At 40.0% G+C, this 21,171-nt stretch overlaps 2 protein-coding genes and 1 long non-coding RNA gene across 3 annotated transcripts in view; 1 reads left to right on the top strand and 2 right to left on the bottom strand.

Annotated features, from left to right (window-relative positions):
• Nucleotides 1–21,171, bottom strand: part of LOC134801905 (uncharacterized) — a 537,245-nt gene that overhangs the window by 54,320 nt on the left and 461,754 nt on the right. The gene's annotated exons all lie outside the window — the stretch shown is intronic.
• LOC134801873 (uncharacterized) overlaps nt 1–21,171 on the bottom strand; it is a 399,153-nt gene that overhangs the window by 148,243 nt on the left and 229,739 nt on the right. The window lies entirely within an intron of this gene.
• Nucleotides 1–21,171, top strand: part of LOC134801804 (serine/threonine-protein kinase MARK2-like) — a 97,286-nt gene that overhangs the window by 65,045 nt on the left and 11,070 nt on the right. The window contains exons 8-15 of the mRNA XM_063774412.1: nt 332–516; nt 5,687–5,799; nt 8,323–8,419; nt 10,478–10,585; nt 13,770–13,843; nt 14,175–14,231; nt 15,306–15,439; nt 17,594–17,764. Coding sequence (XP_063630482.1) covers nt 332–516; nt 5,687–5,799; nt 8,323–8,419; nt 10,478–10,585; nt 13,770–13,843; nt 14,175–14,231; nt 15,306–15,439; nt 17,594–17,764 — 939 coding nt within the window. The remainder of the gene's footprint in view (nt 1–331; nt 517–5,686; nt 5,800–8,322; nt 8,420–10,477; nt 10,586–13,769; nt 13,844–14,174; nt 14,232–15,305; nt 15,440–17,593; nt 17,765–21,171) is intronic.

Here is a 21,171-nt window from a genome sequence, read left to right as displayed (position 1 = left end):
CAGTAAATGGCGCTGTCAAAACGTCCATACTACACTTAGAGCAGTTAATAACTGGAGTCGGCTTTAAGAGCTTACCCCTCTACCGAAAAACTTGCACAATTGTGCAAACTTTTGTATGGACTAACATGGTTATTTGTACGTTACGTACAAATCATGTAGAAATAGCTATACATTTGACGTCCCCTCCCCCGCAAAAATCGGCAGACTCTTTCGTACAGAAAATGACAGCCATGACGTCTCCAGTTACTAAATGCTCTAACGGACGCTGAACGGACAGTCTGAAAAGCACACAAAGCAAACTGTACTAATAGAGAATTTGTATACATTCCAGAATACCGTTCTACATGTCAACGGACTGCGAAAACTTGCTAAAGAAGTTCCTCGTCCTGAACCCGGGCAAGCGGGCCTCGCTCGAGAGCATCATGCGCGACAAGTGGATGAACACCGGCTACGAGGACGACGAGCTGCGGCCCTACGTCGAGCCGCAGCAGGACTACAAGGACCATAAACGGATAGGTATGTGTGCATGTTTCGCACGAGTATGGTTTTATCCTCCCAAGTCCCAGAAACGTTAGTTTCGTTTTTGGATTTGGAACCTGGCCCCAATTTCACATCGGTGACAGGTGCGACGAATTGTAAAATCACTGTTGCTGACGTCACAGGCATCCATGGGCTACGGTTACCGCTTACCATCGGGCGGGCCGTATTCCTGTTTGCCACCATCATTGTATTATTAAAAAAAACTTTATTATATCGGATAAAAACAGATATTTCTCTTGCGAGGTTTCTGACAATTGTCAAAGATTTAGAAGAATTGTAGGTAATTCTTGACAGGTAATGAGTTATATGTCGGAATTTCGTGACAATTGTAGTGTTTCTTGTGACAATTGTCAGAAACCTCGCAGGAGAAATATCTGTTTTTATCCGATATAATAAAGTTTTTTTTAATAATACAATGATGGTGGCAAACAGGAATACGGCCCGCCCGATGGTAAGCGGTAACCGTAGCCCATGGATGCCTGTGACGTCAGCAACAGTGATTTTACAATTCGCCGCACCTGTCACGTTGGTGAAACAGGGGCCTGGACTTATTTAGTCACAGTTAAAATTAAGTTTTGGAATAAGACCTTTTTGAGGGCCTCTAGGACTCGGGAGGATATGTTCAGGAAGATGTCTTAGGTGTAAAGGAATTTTTTACAAGACGTTTCACGGAGGCGTGAATCATCTCATCATCATAAAAGCAAGATACGACGGCAATTAGAGGAGAGTTACGGTCGATATTTATATATTTTAATTTAATTTATACTTGTATCACAAACATTACTCGATGAACGAGGCGGAGGTATGGCTTGATATTCTGGGGTAAAATTGTGTGAAATTGCGAACAAGTTTACAAAGCCGTAAGTATGGAATACTGGTGCTGTGGCCGCTGACGGTACTATAATTGTAGCTAGTATTGATTATACAGTTATCAAATCAGAATATGAAGCTTCTGTTGACCGCAAATTGATCATAACGCTTTTACAAACTTTAAACAATTTGCTTTATCACTAGTAAGGCTTACCAAACTTAAAGCTCACAATCAACCAACCCAAAATTAGTTTAAGGAGCCCACAGATTACCAGTTCGCCGGACGATATTAGCCTGTCAGTTAAACGCAAAATTGGACAGCTCCGAACAACTGACATGCTGATATCGTCCGGCGAACTGGTAACCCTGTACCTATTGACAGTTTTCCAGTACCACTAATATTGTTTTTAACACGCAGCTAGTTTAATTATGTTTAAGAGCGCTCTTACAAGAAAAGTCGAAATAACGCAAAATTGATGATACTAGTCGACGAAATTCAGGACTTTGTGCTCATTATTAGAAACAATGAGTACTTGTTCCAGTAAAAACGTCTTCTTATCTTTTTAAATATCGTTGTAAATATTAGAAAAAGGACTTATTAAATTAGTAATGATTTTTTTTCTGATGGTCGTTTCCGAAAAACCCCGTGAAGCACTGAATGGCAAGCTCTTATTTGGAAATGTTGAGAAGTTTACTCTGCTAAACCTGGCTATTTTGTATTACTAATACCCTGTACTTTAGGCATATCAAACGATATTTTTCCTACACACCTTTGAGAAAGAGAAAATCAAAGTAAAACGAACTCAATTTTCTCTCCGAAACAAGTGTCAATTCCTACGAAAATCTACTTAATATCGAAGTCATTTTCATACTCAAGCAATCTGCAACGTTTGCTTATACTGTTGGTATACATTAGTGTTTATGAAATTCTACTATAATTTTTTGGCAATTTTTTGAAAACTACTCTATATTACCGATGACGCGCGCTGCGCCAGCTCAGTGCCGCGGCAGAGCTTGTAGAGGCAGGACGTGTGTCGGTCGGCTCCGCACATTTTCAACGGCGACAACGAGATTTTTTATCATTGTGTGCGGCGGCCGCCGTGTAAAACGCTATACTGTGTGCGTGTAAACCGCAACGAGAGACTTTGATCCTAGCACTGTTTTTATAGTATTATAATTTATAATGGTACAGTTTAATAAACTACCGGACAGGATTAAAAATATTTGAAACGACCTGACATTCTATATGTATTAATTTTGACTCAAGATAGTACTCAGGGTCTGATGATGGAGCCGGAAGGTGGTCACCGGTACCAATCAACCATGCAACTAAACCACTTCGTGTTTAGGCTCGTTTTATTCATCTCAACAAGATCTTTGACACAAGATAGTACTCATGGTCTGATGATGGAGCCGGAAGGTGGTCACCGGTACCAATCAACCATGCAACTAAACCACTTCGTGTTTGGGCTCGTTTGATTCGTCTCAACAAGATCTTTGACACAAGATAGTACTCAGGGTCTGATGATGGAGCCGGAAGGTGGTCACCGGTACCAATCAACCATGCAACTAAACCACTTCGTGTTTAGGCTCGTTTTATTCATCTCAACAAGATCTTTGACACAAGATAGTACTCAGGGTCTGATGATGGAGCCGGAAGGTGGTCACCGGTACCAATCAACCATGCAACTAAACCACTTCGTGTTTGGGCTCGTTTGATTCGTCTCAACAAGATCTTTGACACAAGATAGTACTCAGGGTCTGATGATGGAGCCGGAAGGTGGTCACCGGTACCAATCAACCATGCAACTAAACCACTTCGTGTTTAGGCTCGTTTTATTCATCTCAACAAGATCTTTGACACAAGATAGTACTCAGGGTCTGATGATGGAGCCGGAAGGTGGTCACCGGTACCAATCAACCATGCAACTAAACCACTTCGTGTTTGGGCTCGTTTGATTCGTCTCAACAAGATCTTTGACACTAGATAGTACTCAAGGTCTAATGATGGAGCCGGAATGTGGTCACCGGTACCAATCAACCATGCAACTAAACCACTTCGTGTTTGGCCTCGTTTGATTCGTCTCAACAAGATCTTTGACACAAGATAGTACTCAGGGTCTGATGATGGAGCCGGAAAGTGGTCACCGGTACCAATCAACCATGCAACTAAACCACTTCGTGCTTGGGCTCGTTCGATTCGTCGCAACAAGATCTTTGACAAAAGTTAGTACTCAGAGTCTGATGATGGAGCTGGACTGTTGCCACGGGTACCAGTCTACCATGTAACTATGTAACTGAACCACTTCGTGTTTGGGCTCGTTTGATTCGTCGCAACAAGCTCGAAGGTGGCGACGGGTACCAGTCTATCACGTAACTGAACCACTTCGTGTTTGGGCTACGTGTTTGGGCTTCGTGTTTGGTGTATCACCTAGTGTCAAAGATCTTGTTGAGACGAATCAAACGAGCCTAAACACGATGTGGTTTAGTTGCATGGTTGATTGGTAATGGTGACCACCTTCCAGCTCCATCATCAGACCCTGAGTACTGTCTTGTGTCAAAGATCTTGTTGAGACGAATCAAAAGAGCCCAAACACGAAGTTGTTTAGTTACATGATAGACTGGTACCCGTGGCCACCTTCCAGCTCCATCATCAGACCCTGTGTATCTTCAGTATCAAAGATCTTGTTGAGACGAATCAAACGAGCCTAATCATGTTACTACATGGTTGATTGGTATCCGTGACCACCTTAATCATCATCATTATCATCAGATGCTCAATACTAGTTCGTTTTTAAACCCTCGTTGATACAAACTTTACAACCTATAGGTACCAAATGCTATGACGAAACATGTAAATAAGCGAGTACCTATAATTTATTTCGAGTAATACTTATACCTTCATAAGTACGAGTATGGGGCTATTCATAAATTACGTCGTTTCAAATGGAAGGAGGGGGGGGGGGGGGGTCTGGACATCGGATGATGGTAGTATGACGTAGGAGGAAACAGAGTCATCCGAAGCATGATTTTATTTTATACATGTATTTTCGTACTTACCAAATAACAGTTTTAGGACTTTAAAAGTTAAGCACAGTTAGTGTTGTTATGGTTGATTTCAATATGCTTCGCGAAGGATCAAGAATGTTTAATCCATCATTGTAGTGCGAGTGTGGTAGAAGGGATCGGCATACTGAGCTCGCACGGCCTGCCGCAGCGCGTAAAATACCTAAACTCGCTCAACGCCGAAATGTAATAGCGCTCTTAAGCTAAACAGGGAAATATACTAAAACTCGTACTAACTTATTCGAAATAAGTTTTGAAATATGCTTTCCTCACGCAGAATGCCTACACTAATTTAACACAACACAGTGGTGTGGCTTAATGGCCCTAAATATTAGTGGACCAATTTCACAGCGTTTTGCTCCCTTAATTTCTGTAGACACGTTTTTGACGAAGTGTTTGGCAGGGGTCCCTACCAGAAGCATCATTAAAATGAAAAAAAAAAAAAAAACGCTTTGTAAATAATGTCTCCAAAGAAATTAGACGTTCTAAATGCCGGTGATATTGATCCCACTACATATTTTTTAAATGGTTACTAATAGGTATTATTAAAGTTGAAACCGCCACCCCACTGTGTGCTAAGTATATTTTGCCTCACATTGACGATTTGTGTGAATAATATTCGTTTGTATTCCATGCCAACTACGCAATCGGCACAGCTCAAGTTGGTAGGTGATCATAGCTTCTTATGTGTTAGATATTTATCTATTTGCTTAATTTTATTTGTATTTTCTTTATGTGGCCTTATCATAATAATTGTGCTTAATTTTTTTTTATTGGCACGAGTGTTGTCACCTTTTTTCTATTATTATTTGCAAAGTCATGTGATAGTCTCTATTATTTATTCGAAACAGAGCATGCTTTTGATATATGTAGTACAGTCAAAAATGTTAGTTGGAAAATTGTTCGTTCGAAAAAGAAAATAGGATTATATAAATTGGAAATATTAAAAAATCGAATCTATACAGTAAGTAGCTCCCAACATATTTAGGGATGTGACAGAAATGATTCCTTTTTTACTATTTTCGTATAGAACCCTCAGTCAGGGCCATCCCACACTAGCGTCTTTGGAGCGTCAGCGTCTAGTCAGCGCTATGGAAAATAGCGTCGTTACGCAGTTGCGTCGAGCAGCAGCCATAGAGTAGAGTTGACGCCGACGTTCGGGAGACGCTAGTTTGGGGGGGCTCTTAAACCTTCCTGAATGCAGTAGTGTCAGCGTACAGTTGAACACTCAAGTTTGAACCACATCAGTAATGTATATTTGTGTTTACAGAGGCTCTGGTGTGCCTGGGGTACAACCGGCAGGAGATCGAGTATTCTCTGGCGGAAGCGAAGTATGACGACGTGTTCGCCACATATCTGCTGCTCGGCAGGAAAAGTACTGACGTGAGTGTTTATTGTGATATTTATAGTAGGAAGCACAATTTAGTTCTACACAGTTTGATCTACAGGTCGATTCACGAATGGAATGACTGAGTCGGATAAGTAAATTATCTTTTCACCACACCAGCTCGGAAAGGCTTACTTTGCACCTCAAAAACTGATAGCAAAGTTGCATTTTATTCACATGTGAGGCAAAGTAATCAAATGCAAATTTTGAATGGTTTTCTTATCTTTGCTGGTAGAATTTGACTCACTGGCTTTTAAATGATGATCTTGAATGATAAATATTTAATAACATTCACTTGGATTTGATTTTGTTGATATTTAATATTTGCTTCGGGTTGGTGTGGTGAAAAATTTTGTTTTTCACTCGGGGGCAAATTTTGTTTAACCCTCGTACTTTGAAACCCTCGCAACGCTCAAGTTTCCATTTTTCGAATCTTTTGGAATCTTTCGCTTGCTCGGGTATCAATATTAGCACGAGCGGTTAAACACCAACTTTGCCCCCTTGTAAAACAAATAACTATTTCAAAGCATTTGTGCAAAGTGTGTGACTCAAAAATGTGTTCAGATGGACAGTTGAAATCATGTTATATGCAGAACGATTGCCATTCATGTAATGTGGTGTGGCATCAGATGTCATTTTAAATGGAAGTGGGGTTGTTATTCGTTGCTTTATATTTTTATAATCCTTTGGTAGTAGAACTTAACAATTGAGTTATGTATGTATCGACTGCATTATTCAATATAGTTTCTTTGAAAACAATAACAGCCTTGAGTTATTTTTTTGTGTAAACACTTGTATTTCTTAAATATTTATTTTTCGTTCAGTTTGTCAAATATTTAAACTCACTTATATTTTTTTGTTGTTGTTCTCTATCTCAAGACTCAGGAGAAAACGGTACAGTTTCATAGAAACATGTTTGTTTCATTAAAGAGCTTAGGTAGCCTATAAAGAATGGGCCATTGGGTTTAATTAGTTATTTCTTTAGCGTTAATACATTTTCATTCACTTCTTATTTTGCAATGTTGTTTTACAAACAGTAAGAGCGGTTTCGCACTACGTCCGATCCGATTCCGATCCGAACCAGATCCGATCTCCGTCATCCGATTTTTTTCCATCATTCAACGTGTGCGGTGCGTAACTTACCATAGAAATAGACCTACGGCTACTACGGACCATATTTTCACGGGTTCGGATCGGATTCGGATCGGACGTAGTGCGAAACCGCTCTAATAAAGTAAATAAATAACTTTGTGGGGCGAAAAAATATTAGAGCAAGTCAAAATCGAATCTAATCGAAAATACTCACTTTTGTTTTTTGGGCGCTAATAATCAAGTTGAAGCTTGAATGCTTTTAGAAAGGTTGACGGTTTAAATATTTTGCAGAGATTTGAGTTCTAACAAAAAATGTTAGTCCTTTATACAGTGTGGAAAGATATGTCGGGCCTTGGAAAGAAACTACCTTAAATCCTTAAGTTGGCTCATTTTACTTAAAGGACATATTCCTTTATTTTTAAAAAGAAACAAAACTGCATTCAAATATTTTTTTTAATTCGCTTGTGTTGACCGGGAATCGAACCGAGTAAAACTTCCAAAAAATAAACACTCGCTATTTTATACAATACAGTTAACGTTAATGATAACATTTCTCCAAGAAACATTAGGTCTTACACTCGTCTGTTGTACAAAATATCCATAACATCGAATATTTAGTACTCAAGAATATATTTAGACAACACAAAATTGAAGAAAAAAAGAAAAACCTTTGAATGCAGTTTTATTTCTTTTTAAAAATAAAGGAATGTCTCCTTTAAGTAAAATGAGACAACTTAAGGATTTAAGGTAGTTTCCCTCCAGGGCCCGACTTATTTTTCCACCCTGTATATGTACCTATACTATTCGTGGTTAGTCGCAAAAGTTGCCTTTCGCATTATCATTTGCTTACTATGCAGTCGCTATATTCTTTGGGATCATAATACACAAGGATGAGTACGATAACAAAACTTTTTGAATGGTAGGGTAGGGGGTTCCATTTTTACGTTATTTTTGCAATTTACTCCATCGTTTTCGTATATTATAGAGAATAGATAGGGTTTCAATCTGTAGTATGAGTATCGTCATAGAGAAATATAGTCAGACAAGAGTGCTCACTCCATACATCAGTTTTGGTACCAAAAATATTAGTATTTTCATTGTCGACATCTAGTATCTAGTAGCAGAATTATCAGTACTTTAAGTAGTACTGTCAAGTGATAATAGATGTAGCACCGACCGGAAAGTCTAATGCTCAACAACATAAGACTTTCCGGACGGTGCTACTATTGTCACTTGACAGTACTACTACTGCTACCTAAAGTACTGATAATTCTGCTACTCGATGCTAGATATCGACTATGAAAATACTAATATTTTTGGTACCAAAACTGATGTATGGAGTGAGCACTCTTGTCTTACTATATTTCTCTATGGTATCGTTTATTATGTGTAAGCATTTTAGTAAATGTATATGTTGTGTGTGGCAGCCGGAGTCGGACGGCAGCCGCTCGGGCTCGTCGCTGTCGCTGCGCAACGCCGCGCCCGCCAGCCAGGCGCAGGCCGCCGCCGCCAACCAGCACTCAGGTACACCACATACTACACACACAAACATTAATATGGAAATAATAGCCTCTACACTACGATTCTTAGGCCCACTTGCACCATTCCACTAAACCGGGGTTAACCGGTTAAACCTGGAGTTACCTTGGTTACCAGTACAATTTGACACTGGCTTGACGGTTAAACCGGTTAACCCCGGGTTAGTGGGATGGTGCAAGTGGGCCTTATTGAGTCAAAACTTGAAAATTTTAAAGTGTATTCCCATATGTTACTGCCCCACGTGTCCGCCGCCATACATGAGGCGGGGACAGAGAATGATTCATATGAATGCACCCATTGTGTCAAAGTTGAAAATTTTTATGTGATTCCCATTTGTTTCTGCCCCACGTTATCGCCGCCATACATAAGGCGGGGACAGATGAGAATGGTTCATATGAATGCACCCATTTCCATCTGTGCCCAGCTGGGACAGTTGGGAATACACCAATTTTAACGGCGCCTTGCTGCCTTGCTATTAGCTATTACTTTAGGTATATCAAGTTTTCAATTTTACAAAATACCGCGGTATCGACCATAAAATCTTTAAAAAATCAGATGTTCTGTAATGACATATAAATAACACAGCAGAAATATGCCCGGAAAAAATATTGAAAGAAATCGAAAATTACCGCTCATACATACACATTCAATGATAGAAGCAAAGAAAATAGAGTGTATATCTAACTGTAACTGTGTTACTCTCGTCATGGTAAATTATGTAGCCACAGTACATTTACTGCCATCGTTCGACAGTAGATTAAAACTTTTATATATGTAAAAATTACAATCCGCCTCTATTTCGAATTCTCTTTGATAGAAGTAACCTAAGGACTTACTCAAGTTGATCTATATTTGTTCTGACGTTTTCGTACCATTAAATCAAAATCCCTTGTTGCTGCTTACAAACTATATTCGTTGAGCAAAAAAAAAAGTGAAATGTTAAGCAAAAATATAAACTGTTCGACATAATTTTATCACCATAAATATAATAATAATGACAAGGAATACGCTGTACATAGGCGGCATTAACGCTTAGTTCAGGATAATCTGGCGTAGACGCTTGCTTCAGGGGTCATGTCGGGCCATCGTGCTTGTTTTATACGTGTGCTTACTTGCCGTACTCGAGGAGTCGCCATCAGATATATCCGAGCGGTCAAGCTGCTCAAAAATATCTGAACACGCACTCTTAACGCCTTGACAATAGAGGCGTGCTCAGATATTTTTGAGCACCTCGGCCGCTCAGATATATCTGATAGCGACTGTTTCTTGTCACACTGACAATGTGATTGTGTGAAGTGGAATTGAAATAGATCCTTAACCACATCACCGCCCTTCCACTGCTTATCAAGATTTTTGACTAACGTAACTCGTAACAGATTTGTGTATTTTTTTTTATCACTTGTTAAAAATTTCGGTTTATCTTATTATATTTTTAGATGAGCAGATGGATATGGTGTGTGGCAAAACGGTAAACGTGTGGGTGCTAAATCGAATTGGTAGGATTTACGTCGAAATGTTTCCAATGCTAGGGATTAAATTAAAATGAAAAGCCACTGTGGCGTACCTAGAATGTTTCATAAGGCGACTGAATTAACAAATTGAACATTGATTTGTATTTTGCGGTGATACAATTGTAGGCTGTGCATTTTTTTGTTACTGTCTTATTTAAGACAAGCAGAATTCGACCTTATTTTTTACAGTTTATGTTTATCAATTGTTACGAAGAGGTTAGTTCAGTTGCCTGCGGGAGCGAAGCGTACGTAAGAGGACAATTCATTGAAACGCTCGCGTGCGGAAGTAAACTTCGCGTCTCAGTGTGTAAATTTAATGGGCGGTCGAGCGGGGCGTATGGCGCGGCGGCTATATTGATTAATCGCAAACGTACGTGAGCAGCCTCAGGGCACGCTTTTTAAATAATAGTCGAAAGCTCGACGACACAAGTTCGCCCCGCCATATACTCCGCTGGACGCTCGTCATGTCGGTCGTGTCCCGTCGACACGTGTGACCGGGACGGCCGGCTGACGTGGCGGGTGTGCGTGGCAGGCGGGGGGTCGCCGGGGCACCGCGGCGTGCAGCGCTCCATCAGCGCCACGGCGCGCCCCTCCGGCTCGCGGCGCGCCAGCTCCGGCGCCGACGTGCTGCGCGCGCAAGGTACGTGCACGCGCCCGAGCGAGGCCGAGGACCCACCGGCATATGGGACGATCAACTTGTACTAGAGACAAACACGATTGAAACGATACCCGAGGGCATACCCTAGGAATCCTCTAGACGGAGTTTGGAGCGATTATTTCATGAAACCGATGCTGCCAAAAATACTGGGGTGCGGGGGACGAGGTGAGCGAGTCCCGTGCCGTGTTTGGTCCGTTCAAAGACCCGGGCGTCACACAAAGACACTTTGACTCGAAAATGGAGTAAAACTACCGTATATTTGTAGCAGAGGGGGTAGCGCTACTATGCTCAGTCCGGAGGATGTCTTGTCTGTGCCCGAGGGCCACAAAACGCCATGTGGATATTGGTTAAAACAAATGTATGACGAACGGCGTCAGCGTCGAACGTCGTGCACGTTCGACGCTAGAGCACGTGTGTTTCGTGGTCTAAGTGATAATTTAAAAAGCGGTATCACTCCGCTGGCTTCTAGAAATAGAATTATATGAATACGCCAAATCTGCGGTTTAATATATTTAAGCTATTATGAAAACAAGACCGAAGTGATCCCATAAGTGTTCCGTGAACAAAGTTTTGTACGGGACATTAATAGGGAATGAAATTAGAAAAAAACTTTAAATTTCTTTACACTCAACTGAAAAACAGACGCAACTAATTCTTTTAAAATGATTCACAGTCATCTGTTTACGAAGTTCCATGTATGAAAATTCTAGACATGTGGTGTGGTAGCACCTGAATCTATGAACACATTTTATAGCAGTAGTACCTACCATACTTTTAGAGTATATTAAGAACAATCACAAAAACAAAAAACTACATACAAGTTGATTGGCCCATATACTAGTAACTAGAGGATCATTATAGTAATTTGTTGATGACCACAAAACCTATGATGGTCGCATTTACTTTCATCTATCGCTGTAGATAAAACATCCGTCGCTCTGGCACCTACATACTTGTCAGTCGAGCCAGAGGGTAGAAAGTTGTAATTTAGTACTGAATTCAAAGTATAAATCGAACCGAAAGAAGTTTTATATTGGTATTATAATACGCCCGAATAGTCTATTGAAAAAATTAGCAGATTAGATAATGAGATTGCCGTTTCGTGAAACAGCAATCATTACGTTAATTTTTTGTGCCTTGAATTCAATAGGTTTCTTAATGAAATGTCTACCCTCTGGTATACCTAGTCAACGAAATCGGCCTAGCATTTTACGCACTCGAAATATTGCGATTCTTGTTCTGTTGATTACTGTTTGAGAGAGATGGCTGATCTTTATCGCGCGACAAATTAAATCGCGGCCAGTTATGCTGGCCTTAATGCACGTGACGAATGTTTTATCGACAGTGATAAACGATTAAAACGCGACCGATTATGGGTTTATTAAAACACTTGTTTTATACAACTTTTGTAGACATTAATTGTCTATTCTAAGGTAACTTTTTATACCAAATGCTTTATATCAACGCTTGGCGTAAATTATAACATTTTGTACTCGCTAAACCTAGTTTGTATTGTAGTATATTATGATATGGGAACAAATAACTTCAAGATGTATTAATTCTTAGCTATAGATGCTTTTATAGAACATCATCTCCATTTATTTCAGAAAAATACTGTTCAGATCCTTATTTTTTGTAAGTCTGATTGAAAAGAAACATTCCAAAACATTTCAGGCATTCCCATTAGGATAGTATTAGATTATTATAAGTTACGTTCAAAACTAATACAAAATGTGGCGTGTGCTTATTCTAACCTATCATCATTTCATTTACATTGGGATTTGATTTAAGCGCTTTCTAGTTAAAAGTCATTTTGTACAAATTGTCATAAAATGTACATTAGATACTTACCAAGAAAAAGTGCTATACTCACATTGATCGTCACTAAAATGTCAAAATATTTTTTTTTTACTGACGATTAATTCGTATGCTATAAGTACTGTTTTTTAATAGTAACATTACCTGCTTGCTTTAGTAATTCATAATACTAATAAGTTGGTAAGCGATTAGGAATTAAAACAAAATTAATAATAATGATTAAAAAACATTGATAAATAAATTGAATATTAAAAGAAACATACAGTTTTTGTCTTAAAATAATTTACTATCATCATCATCATTTCAGCCTATATACGTCCCACTGCTGGGCACAGGCCTCCTCTCATGCGCGAGAGGGCCTGGGCTATAGTCCCCACGCTAGCCCAATGCGGATTGGGGACTTCACATACACCTTTGAATGTCTTCGCAGATGTATGCAGGTTTCCTCACGATGTTTTCCTTCACCGAAAAGCTAGTGATAAATATCAAATGATATTTCGTACATAAGTTCCGAAAAACTCATTGGTACGAGCCAGGATTTGAACCCGCGACCTCCGGATTGAAAGTCGGACGTCATATCCACTCGGCCACCACCGCTTCACTATACATCATGAAAATAAATTCGCGTCAAGCTCTCAAAGAAAAAACGTTGATATAAAACAAATATACCTACAACAAAATATTAAATGTTTTGTTAAAAAAAGACTACTAAAGTAATTTTTATATCGTATAGGTATTAAAAATAAGAGAGGTAGTTTATGTGAACTGATCGGTTATAAGTAAACGCCAGCATGTTTATCTAAATGCATGAAGATGTAGTACTATTAAAATAACTGTCTTGCCGCTGAATTTTGACAATCCCTTGTATCAGTAAGTATTATATTTAGGTACCTACACAATAAATGAAATAAACGATTTGGCATTTAATTGTCATAAAAGTGACAAATTAGGCGTGAATTGAATACTTAAGGCCTGTGCACAACGGGTGCGTGTGCGTTGTAATATAAAGATCTTTATGAGAGATGGCACACCGCTTGCGTGACGTGTGCTTGCACGTTTCCTTTATTTTAGCGCACGCGAACGTGCACGTCTACGCACACGCAATCGGGTGTGGTCTGGGGCCTGTTTCTCAAAAGCTTGTAACTTGTAATACAAGTGGAAGTCCCTGGAAGTGACATCCGCTTGTATTACAAGTTACAAGCTTTTGAGAAACGGGCCCCTGGTCTATAAGCTTAAAATTTTAAACGAATAATCCTAATACTTACTGTTACACGAGAGCCAGTCAGCGGTATTGTTAGTAACAGAACATGAATAAACATGTTAGTTATAATAACTTGTACGCTTCCAGTCGGCACGACTACTAGCGCAGCCAACAACACGACCTCCACGTCAACGACCACCACATCCAATTTCAAAAGACAGGTTTGTACTTAGATTTATGTACTTAGCTGTATCATTTTTAGCCTCCCCCGGCACTTCGGTTAACTGGAAAGTGATCCCTTAAAGGGATAAGATCGCCTTTGTACTAATGACGAATGTTATTTTTCCTGTTTTGTTTTGATTCTTGTACAATAAAGTGTTTTAATACTATTACTACTACTTTGTTCGTGTAGAAGTCATCAAAGTTTCAATGTCCTACTTGCATTATTTTTATTTATTAACGTTAATATTTTTTGCGGATCCCAGGCTCCCATGAGCCTCGGCAAATGCCGGGACAACGCGAGGAAGTGAATATTTATATTATTTTTTACAGAACACAATTGACTCGGCCTCCATCAAAGAGAACACCGTACGGATCGCCCAAATGCAGGTAAGATATAATTCATTTCTAAATATTACACATTTTAATATGTTCCGTGATAGATATTTTTATAAATTTAGTCACCATGAGCAAGTGTGAGTGCCCATTTTTACACGTGTTTTAATTCCAATGCGAGAAGTCACGTTATTATTAGCTAACAGTTACATAACAGGTATCCTACTTGTATCAAATACGCATCAATAAACATATGTCAAAACAAACAACTGTTTATTGGTGTGAAAAATCAATTATCTAAAAAAAATTGGCCGAAAATTTGTTATCCCGTACAGTATTTTAACTTCGCACCTTATTTTACTGACTATTTTTACTACTAGTAGAGGTCGGCAATCTTTTAAAGAGAATAGCCAACCACTGTAGGAATCATCAGTTTTAACCTCGGAGTAATTAACAATGGAGCCGCCATTAACAGGCGTTCCCCTCTGTCGAAAAAAGGCGGCCAATGGTCAACCACATGTCAACCATATGTATGGACTGACGTTTATCTGACATGACGTACCTATACATTTGATGTGCCCCTCCCCCGCAAAAAACGGCAGACTATTTTGTACCGAAAATTTTAGACATGGCGGCTCCATTGTTAATTACTCCGAGGTTTTAACAATGCCAACGTACCTCAAGTTGATTTCACTAGTAGTCCCCGAAGTGTTAACTTTTTGTTTTGGTTGTTGGGGTGTCTTGGAGAGCCGCGAGCCGCGGTTTGTCAACCCCTAGACTGTAGTTAGGGTGGTATTCCATCTGTCCAATATATTGGTCCAATGTGTAATGCGTCTCACGTTTTGCTTAACCTTTTGACCGCCACAAATGACTGTGGCCGTCATCCGAAAGTCATGCCAAGGACGCCAACGACGGCTACAGCCGACAGCTTCGCCAATGCAATGCTTACGGGGGACTCCGTACAGTTCAATTTCGCTTAAATAATCGCGATCGCCTGGCGTCCGGGGCACGGCATATTCCTTCGCCGTCTGGCGTTCAAAAGGTTAACGAGAGCGTGAGACGCAATGACATTGAACAGGTGGAATACCACCCCTATGTAGAATGGTAATGAGTGTGTGTTTGCGGCAGGTGCAGAGCGGCACGCGGCCGGCGTCCGCGCAGCCCAAGCCGGAGCCGCGCTCGCGCACCATGACGGCCGGCGCCGCGCGCCGCTCCACGCACGAGCAGCCGCCCAAGCTCAGCCCGCCCCCGCCTGCGCCCAGGTATGTATATAAACTAACGCGCGTCTCTCTCCTAGGCGGTTTACACTCGCCCCGTGGCTCGGCTGGGGTCTCGTAAGCTCGTCGAGCTAATCGATTTTGAACACAAACGGCACGGTATAAGGTACCGAATGACAAGCCGAACGCGAGTGTAATCGCAAGCGCGCGTCCCGTGCGAGCCCCTTTGACTCGTGCGCAAAAAACCGCTCCTCCACGCGAGCCAAGCCGCGAGACGAGCCACGAGCCCCCCCGCTTACACTCGCGTCTCGTGGCTCGGCTCGCGGTTCGACTCGTGGCTCGCACGAGAATGTAAACCGCCTATCCTAGGCCGCAGACTGCACGGGGCGAGCGACTGGCGGTGCTCGCCGCTCCCGTTGTCGTCCAAAACAGACTACTTAATTAATTAATTATATACATTTTGCTCGAGTCGCTTGGGCGGATAGAAATTATCGCGCGCGCCGCACCATGACTACACGTACGAATAGCTGCCCAAACTCAGTCCACCCGCGCCCAGGTGTGTATGAGGATAAACTTAAGGCCTTACACACAGGCGTAGGCGTGAGCGTCGCGTAAGCGTGGCGTGAGCGTCGCGTAAACTGGCGTGTACGTGAGGCGTAGAGTTCTGAGCACCACGGGCGTAAGCGTGATCGTTCTGTTTGCATACAAGTTCTTCACGCTTACGCCTGTCGTAATGACGACAGAGATCTCATACGCTACGCTACGACTACGCTTCGTATGCAGATTTGTTTGAACTTGTTCGTGCTCGTAGCGGTCTCGCTCTACGCGCGTATTACGCCACGCTTGTGCGATGACACTGACTACCAATTTGTGGACCTTGTCTTTGTAATAAGGTATATGTATTGTTAATATGAACAACGATTATTGGTAAAGCTACTTTGCTGAAATATCGCGAAGCAAGGGGAATGTGTTTTAGGAAAATATTTCTTAGCATTTTTGTCATAGAGTCGAAATATGCATATGCATGACGTACAAATGAAAATTATTACCACTTTTTATATATATATATATTTTATATTATGGTAAATAATAAAACGGGTTTATCGTACATTGGTGGTGGTACTTATGTGAATGTATTATGTAAACTCATTGATATGTCTTATTCAACTAACCATATATGTATGAAAGTTATATTAACATTTATTATTATATATTTATATGAAAACATTACAGTTTATAATTGTAAATCTACTATTGATCAGTGGCGTAGCGTAGTGTGTAAGTAGCAACGAAAAAATTACAGTTTTATACATTTTGCCTCGTATTATGTTTTATGCCTATCTAGGAACGCTATCGTGATTATAATCAAAATTGTTCTTTGACATGACCACTCTAAACATAATTTATGTTTAATTATCAGAGCCCGGAATTCTCGTAGCATTTTTGAGCTGTCATAGGGACTTCTCATTTATCGACTTCCGATTATACATATGTATATCGATAAATACAGAATAAATATTTATTTTCAGGTAGATGGTAGATACATTAAAAAGGAAAAATAAACTAACTTATGTATAAAATAAAACTAAATTAAGTAAAGCTAAATACTAATACTAAATAAAAATTAATAATTAATTACATAATTTAATAATAATATAAAAGGCAGTTGGTATCCAAAGGTTATATCGAAGAGATCGCTCATTCGCGATAAGACTGCATGTTGTTTACTTCTACTCGTAATCATATTTTACATATTGTATTCTGTATTTATCGATATACATATGTATAATCGGAAGTCGATAAACGAGAAGTCCCTATGACAGCTCAAAAATGCTACGAGAATTCCGGGCTCTGTATAATTATATCAAAGATACATTGATTGAGTAAGATGTGCAAAATCCTAGACAATTTCGGGCTTCGAATTTGACAGTTAAACGAGATGGCCTGTACAGTTCCATTTTGCGGTAACTCTGAATGTCAAAAGTTGACGTTTGACAATTCAGTGACCGCAAAATATATGGCGCAGTACAGCGCCATCTGTTTTAGATGTCAAACTAAGGGGCACGTTTTTTTCTTAGACTTTACCTCTATTACAATGAATTCTCTTTGATTATATCTTTGAAATAAATCGTTACTTACACTACGCCACAACATATCTAACACAATACACGGCATGTTCTAACAAGACCTCGCTAACAGCATGCAATTCCTGCAATCGGACAGCGTCACGCCGGAGACCAAGACCAACGGCAACGGCACCAAAACTCACGTGAAGAGCGCCTCCATCAGTTCCGCTACCGGGCAACCGCCGCTCGCTGACGCCGCGCAGCATAACGCCTCGGCGAGGGATCTCGCCCAGCCCAGGCCCAGGTTCTGAGCACTAGTTTTATAGGCTTTTGAGGCTTTCACGCACTGGTTTATTAGTCTTTTCGATGTGTTGCATGCTCTCAACAGACGCCGCGTTATGAAGCGTGAAGTCGCACAATAGGCTAGTGGATACGGTTTTAAATAATGTCAATCAGTCCGGTTTGTTGTTAGGATCAATTGTCTATTATGTGACCAAAGTCAGAAATTAGAGTTAAAATCTGGCATTCATTCTTGACACGCGAAATGCTCCTTAGTACATAAATGGCATCAAAATACGAACGAACGGAGGTGTGTGGTTAGAATAATTGGAACCATTGCAACAGTGCCTCCACTCCAGTTTAAACAATTAGGATGCTCAAGAATTCTAGCTGACGCACGGTTGTTTTTGGTTTTGCACATTTTTTTAATATTTTGGTTTTTCGATTGGCAAAATTTTCTTCACGCTTTTGTTTTAGCTGAGTGACACACATGTGTTTTTTGCTTAGTAGCTTTTCGTTGGTTTTCTTCAGCTCGGAGATATTTTCTTTGGTTCTGCCCCGGTTTTAATTTGAGGCAGCTTCGACTTTTTTTACAGTTATAAAAAGGTAAGTGGAAATTAAAACCAAAATATTATTTTGCTAATCCGCGAAAAGATAACGTGCTAGTCAATCAGTGCTAACCCGTTATACTTACTTGCGTATTTTTACATGCAATTAATATTCCCACCCTCCCACCGCAAAAATAAATACGCAAATAAATATAACAAACCACCACCAAAAGAATAAACCTCGACACGTGTTTCGCCTCTCTACGAGGCATCCTCAGGAGTTGTTGACGGTCTGACGCCCGGCAACGGAATGACCTGTCTAGAATGGTCGGCCATATTTATACCTTGACCACTCCCCCTACCGTGCAAGTGTGAGTGAGATGGAAAAATTCGTAATAACGGCGATGACGCAACATTCAATTGTTCGTTAAGAATCATGCCCCTATTGTTGTACCTAATTATTTCCAGTTGTTCCAGAACACCCAAACGCAATCCCTTTTCGCAAACATGTAAAATATCAAAAGAATGATTCTCAGATAAAGTGTGACCTGTATCTAATAAGTGCTTTGCAAAATTGGACTTCTCTGGATGGTTATGTCTATATGACGCAACATGCTCTTTATACCTAGTAGTGAAACTACGGCCCGTTTGCCCCACATACACTTTATTGCAATCGTCACAGGTAAGCTTATAAACTCCAGACTTTTTCCCATTCTCGACCTTATCTTTGCCATTGCAAAGCTTTGAGTGCAAAGTATTATTTGTCTTAAAGGCCACAGGAATGTCGTTAGACTTCAAAATTTTGTAAATTGCATCAGACAACTTGCCAACATAAGTTATGCTCGCTTTATATTTTTTAATCGGTTCAGAGGATCGTGCCGCATACAACATAGTGTTGACCATACTATTCCGCTTTTTCCTGATGATACCATTCACAACAGACTTATCGTAACCATTCGAAACTGCTAAGTGATAAATATTATTTAATTCAATCTGATAGTGTTCATCAGAAAGAGGCACAGTCAACATTCTATGCACATAACAATGAAAAGCAGCCAACTTATGCTGCCACGGATGCGTGGAAGAAGCCGGGATAACTGTATCGGTATGTGTAGGCTTACGGTAAATTTTGAACTGATGCCTGTTGTTTACTTTAGTGATTGTTAAATCTAGAAAATTCAATGAGTTGTCTTGCTCTAGTTCCTTTTTAAACTTAATTTTTGGATGCTTACCATTAATTTCAGCAATAAATGCATCCAGCAGGCCCATACTACCCGTCCAACAAATAATCAAATCATCCACATATCTAAAATAGTATAATATATTATTGTTGCCCACAATATGCTGGTTCTCAAAATGGTCCATAAAAATATCAGCCATTAAAGGACTTAGTGGTGAACCCATAGCCAAACCATCACTTTGCAAATAATACTGTCCCCCAAATCTGAAATAATTTTGTTTCATACAAATCGCTGTTAGATCTATCAATTCATCTACTTCCCCTGGATGTAAACGTTGCCTTTCAAAAAGACCCTTAATAATCTCCAAAGTCTCTCCATATGGCACATTTGTAAACAAACTGTCTACATCCAATGAAAGAAGAACAGCATTATCTGGTATGTTAATGTCCTGGATCTTTTCTATTAACTGCAAGCTATTTTTCAAGCAATATTTCGGCTGGAACTGGGACTTGTCTCTTATAATGGAATTCAACCTTTTTGCCAGATTATAAGTTGGCGCACCCAAATATGAGACCACTGGACGAACTGGGATATTATCCTTATGAATTTTGGGAAGTCCATAAAGAATAGGAGCTCGTGGATTCATAGGCACAACCATACTCTTCTGATGTTCGGTTTCAAAAACAAACGAAGAATTCTTAACTGCTTGTCTAAGATCTTTCTGGAAACCTAGAGTTGGGTCTCTTTGCAATCTCGAAAATCCGTCACCTTGTTTCGAGATTGCAAAGAGACCCAACTCTAGGTTTCCAGAAAGATCTTAGACAAGCAGTTAAGAATTCTTCGTTTGTTTTTGAAACCGAACATCAGAAGAGTATGGTTGTGCCTATGAATCCACGAGCTCCTATTCTTTATGGACTTCCCAAAATTCATAAGGATAATATCCCAGTTCGTCCAGTGGTCTCATATTTGGGTGCGCCAACTTATAATCTGGCAAAAAGGTTGAATTCCATTATAAGAGACAAGTCCCAGTTCCAGCCGAAATATTGCTTGAAAAATAGCTTGCAGTTAATAGAAAAGATCCAGGACATTAACATACCAGATAATGCTGTTCTTCTTTCATTGGATGTAGACAGTTTGTTTACAAATGTGCCATATGGAGAGACTTTGGAGATTATTAAGGGTCTTTTTGAAAGGCAACGTTTACATCCAGGGGAAGTAGATGAATTGATAGATCTAACAGCGATTTGTATGAAACAAAATTATTTCAGATTTGGGGGACAGTATTATTTGCAAAGTGATGGTTTGGCTATGGGTTCACCACTAAGTCCTTTAATGGCTGATATTTTTATGGACCATTTTGAGAACCAGCATATTGTGGGCAACAATAATATATTATACTATTTTAGATATGTGGATGATTTGATTATTTGTTGGACGGGTAGTATGGGCCTGCTGGATGCATTTATTGCTGAAATTAATGGTAAGCATCCAAAAATTAAGTTTAAAAAGGAACTAGAGCAAGACAACTCATTGAATTTTCTAGATTTAACAATCACTAAAGTAAACAACAGGCATCAGTTCAAAATTTACCGTAAGCCTACACATACCGATACAGTTATCCCGGCTTCTTCCACGCATCCGTGGCAGCATAAGTTGGCTGCTTTTCATTGTTATGTGCATAGAATGTTGACTGTGCCTCTTTC

Source organism: Cydia splendana, chromosome 23, assembly GCF_910591565.1.
Source record: "Cydia splendana chromosome 23, ilCydSple1.2, whole genome shotgun sequence".
Classification (NCBI taxonomy): Eukaryota; Metazoa; Arthropoda; class Insecta; order Lepidoptera; family Tortricidae; genus Cydia; species Cydia splendana.
Note: the sequence above shows the minus strand (reverse complement) of the source record. Positions and strands in the feature narration are given on the sequence as shown.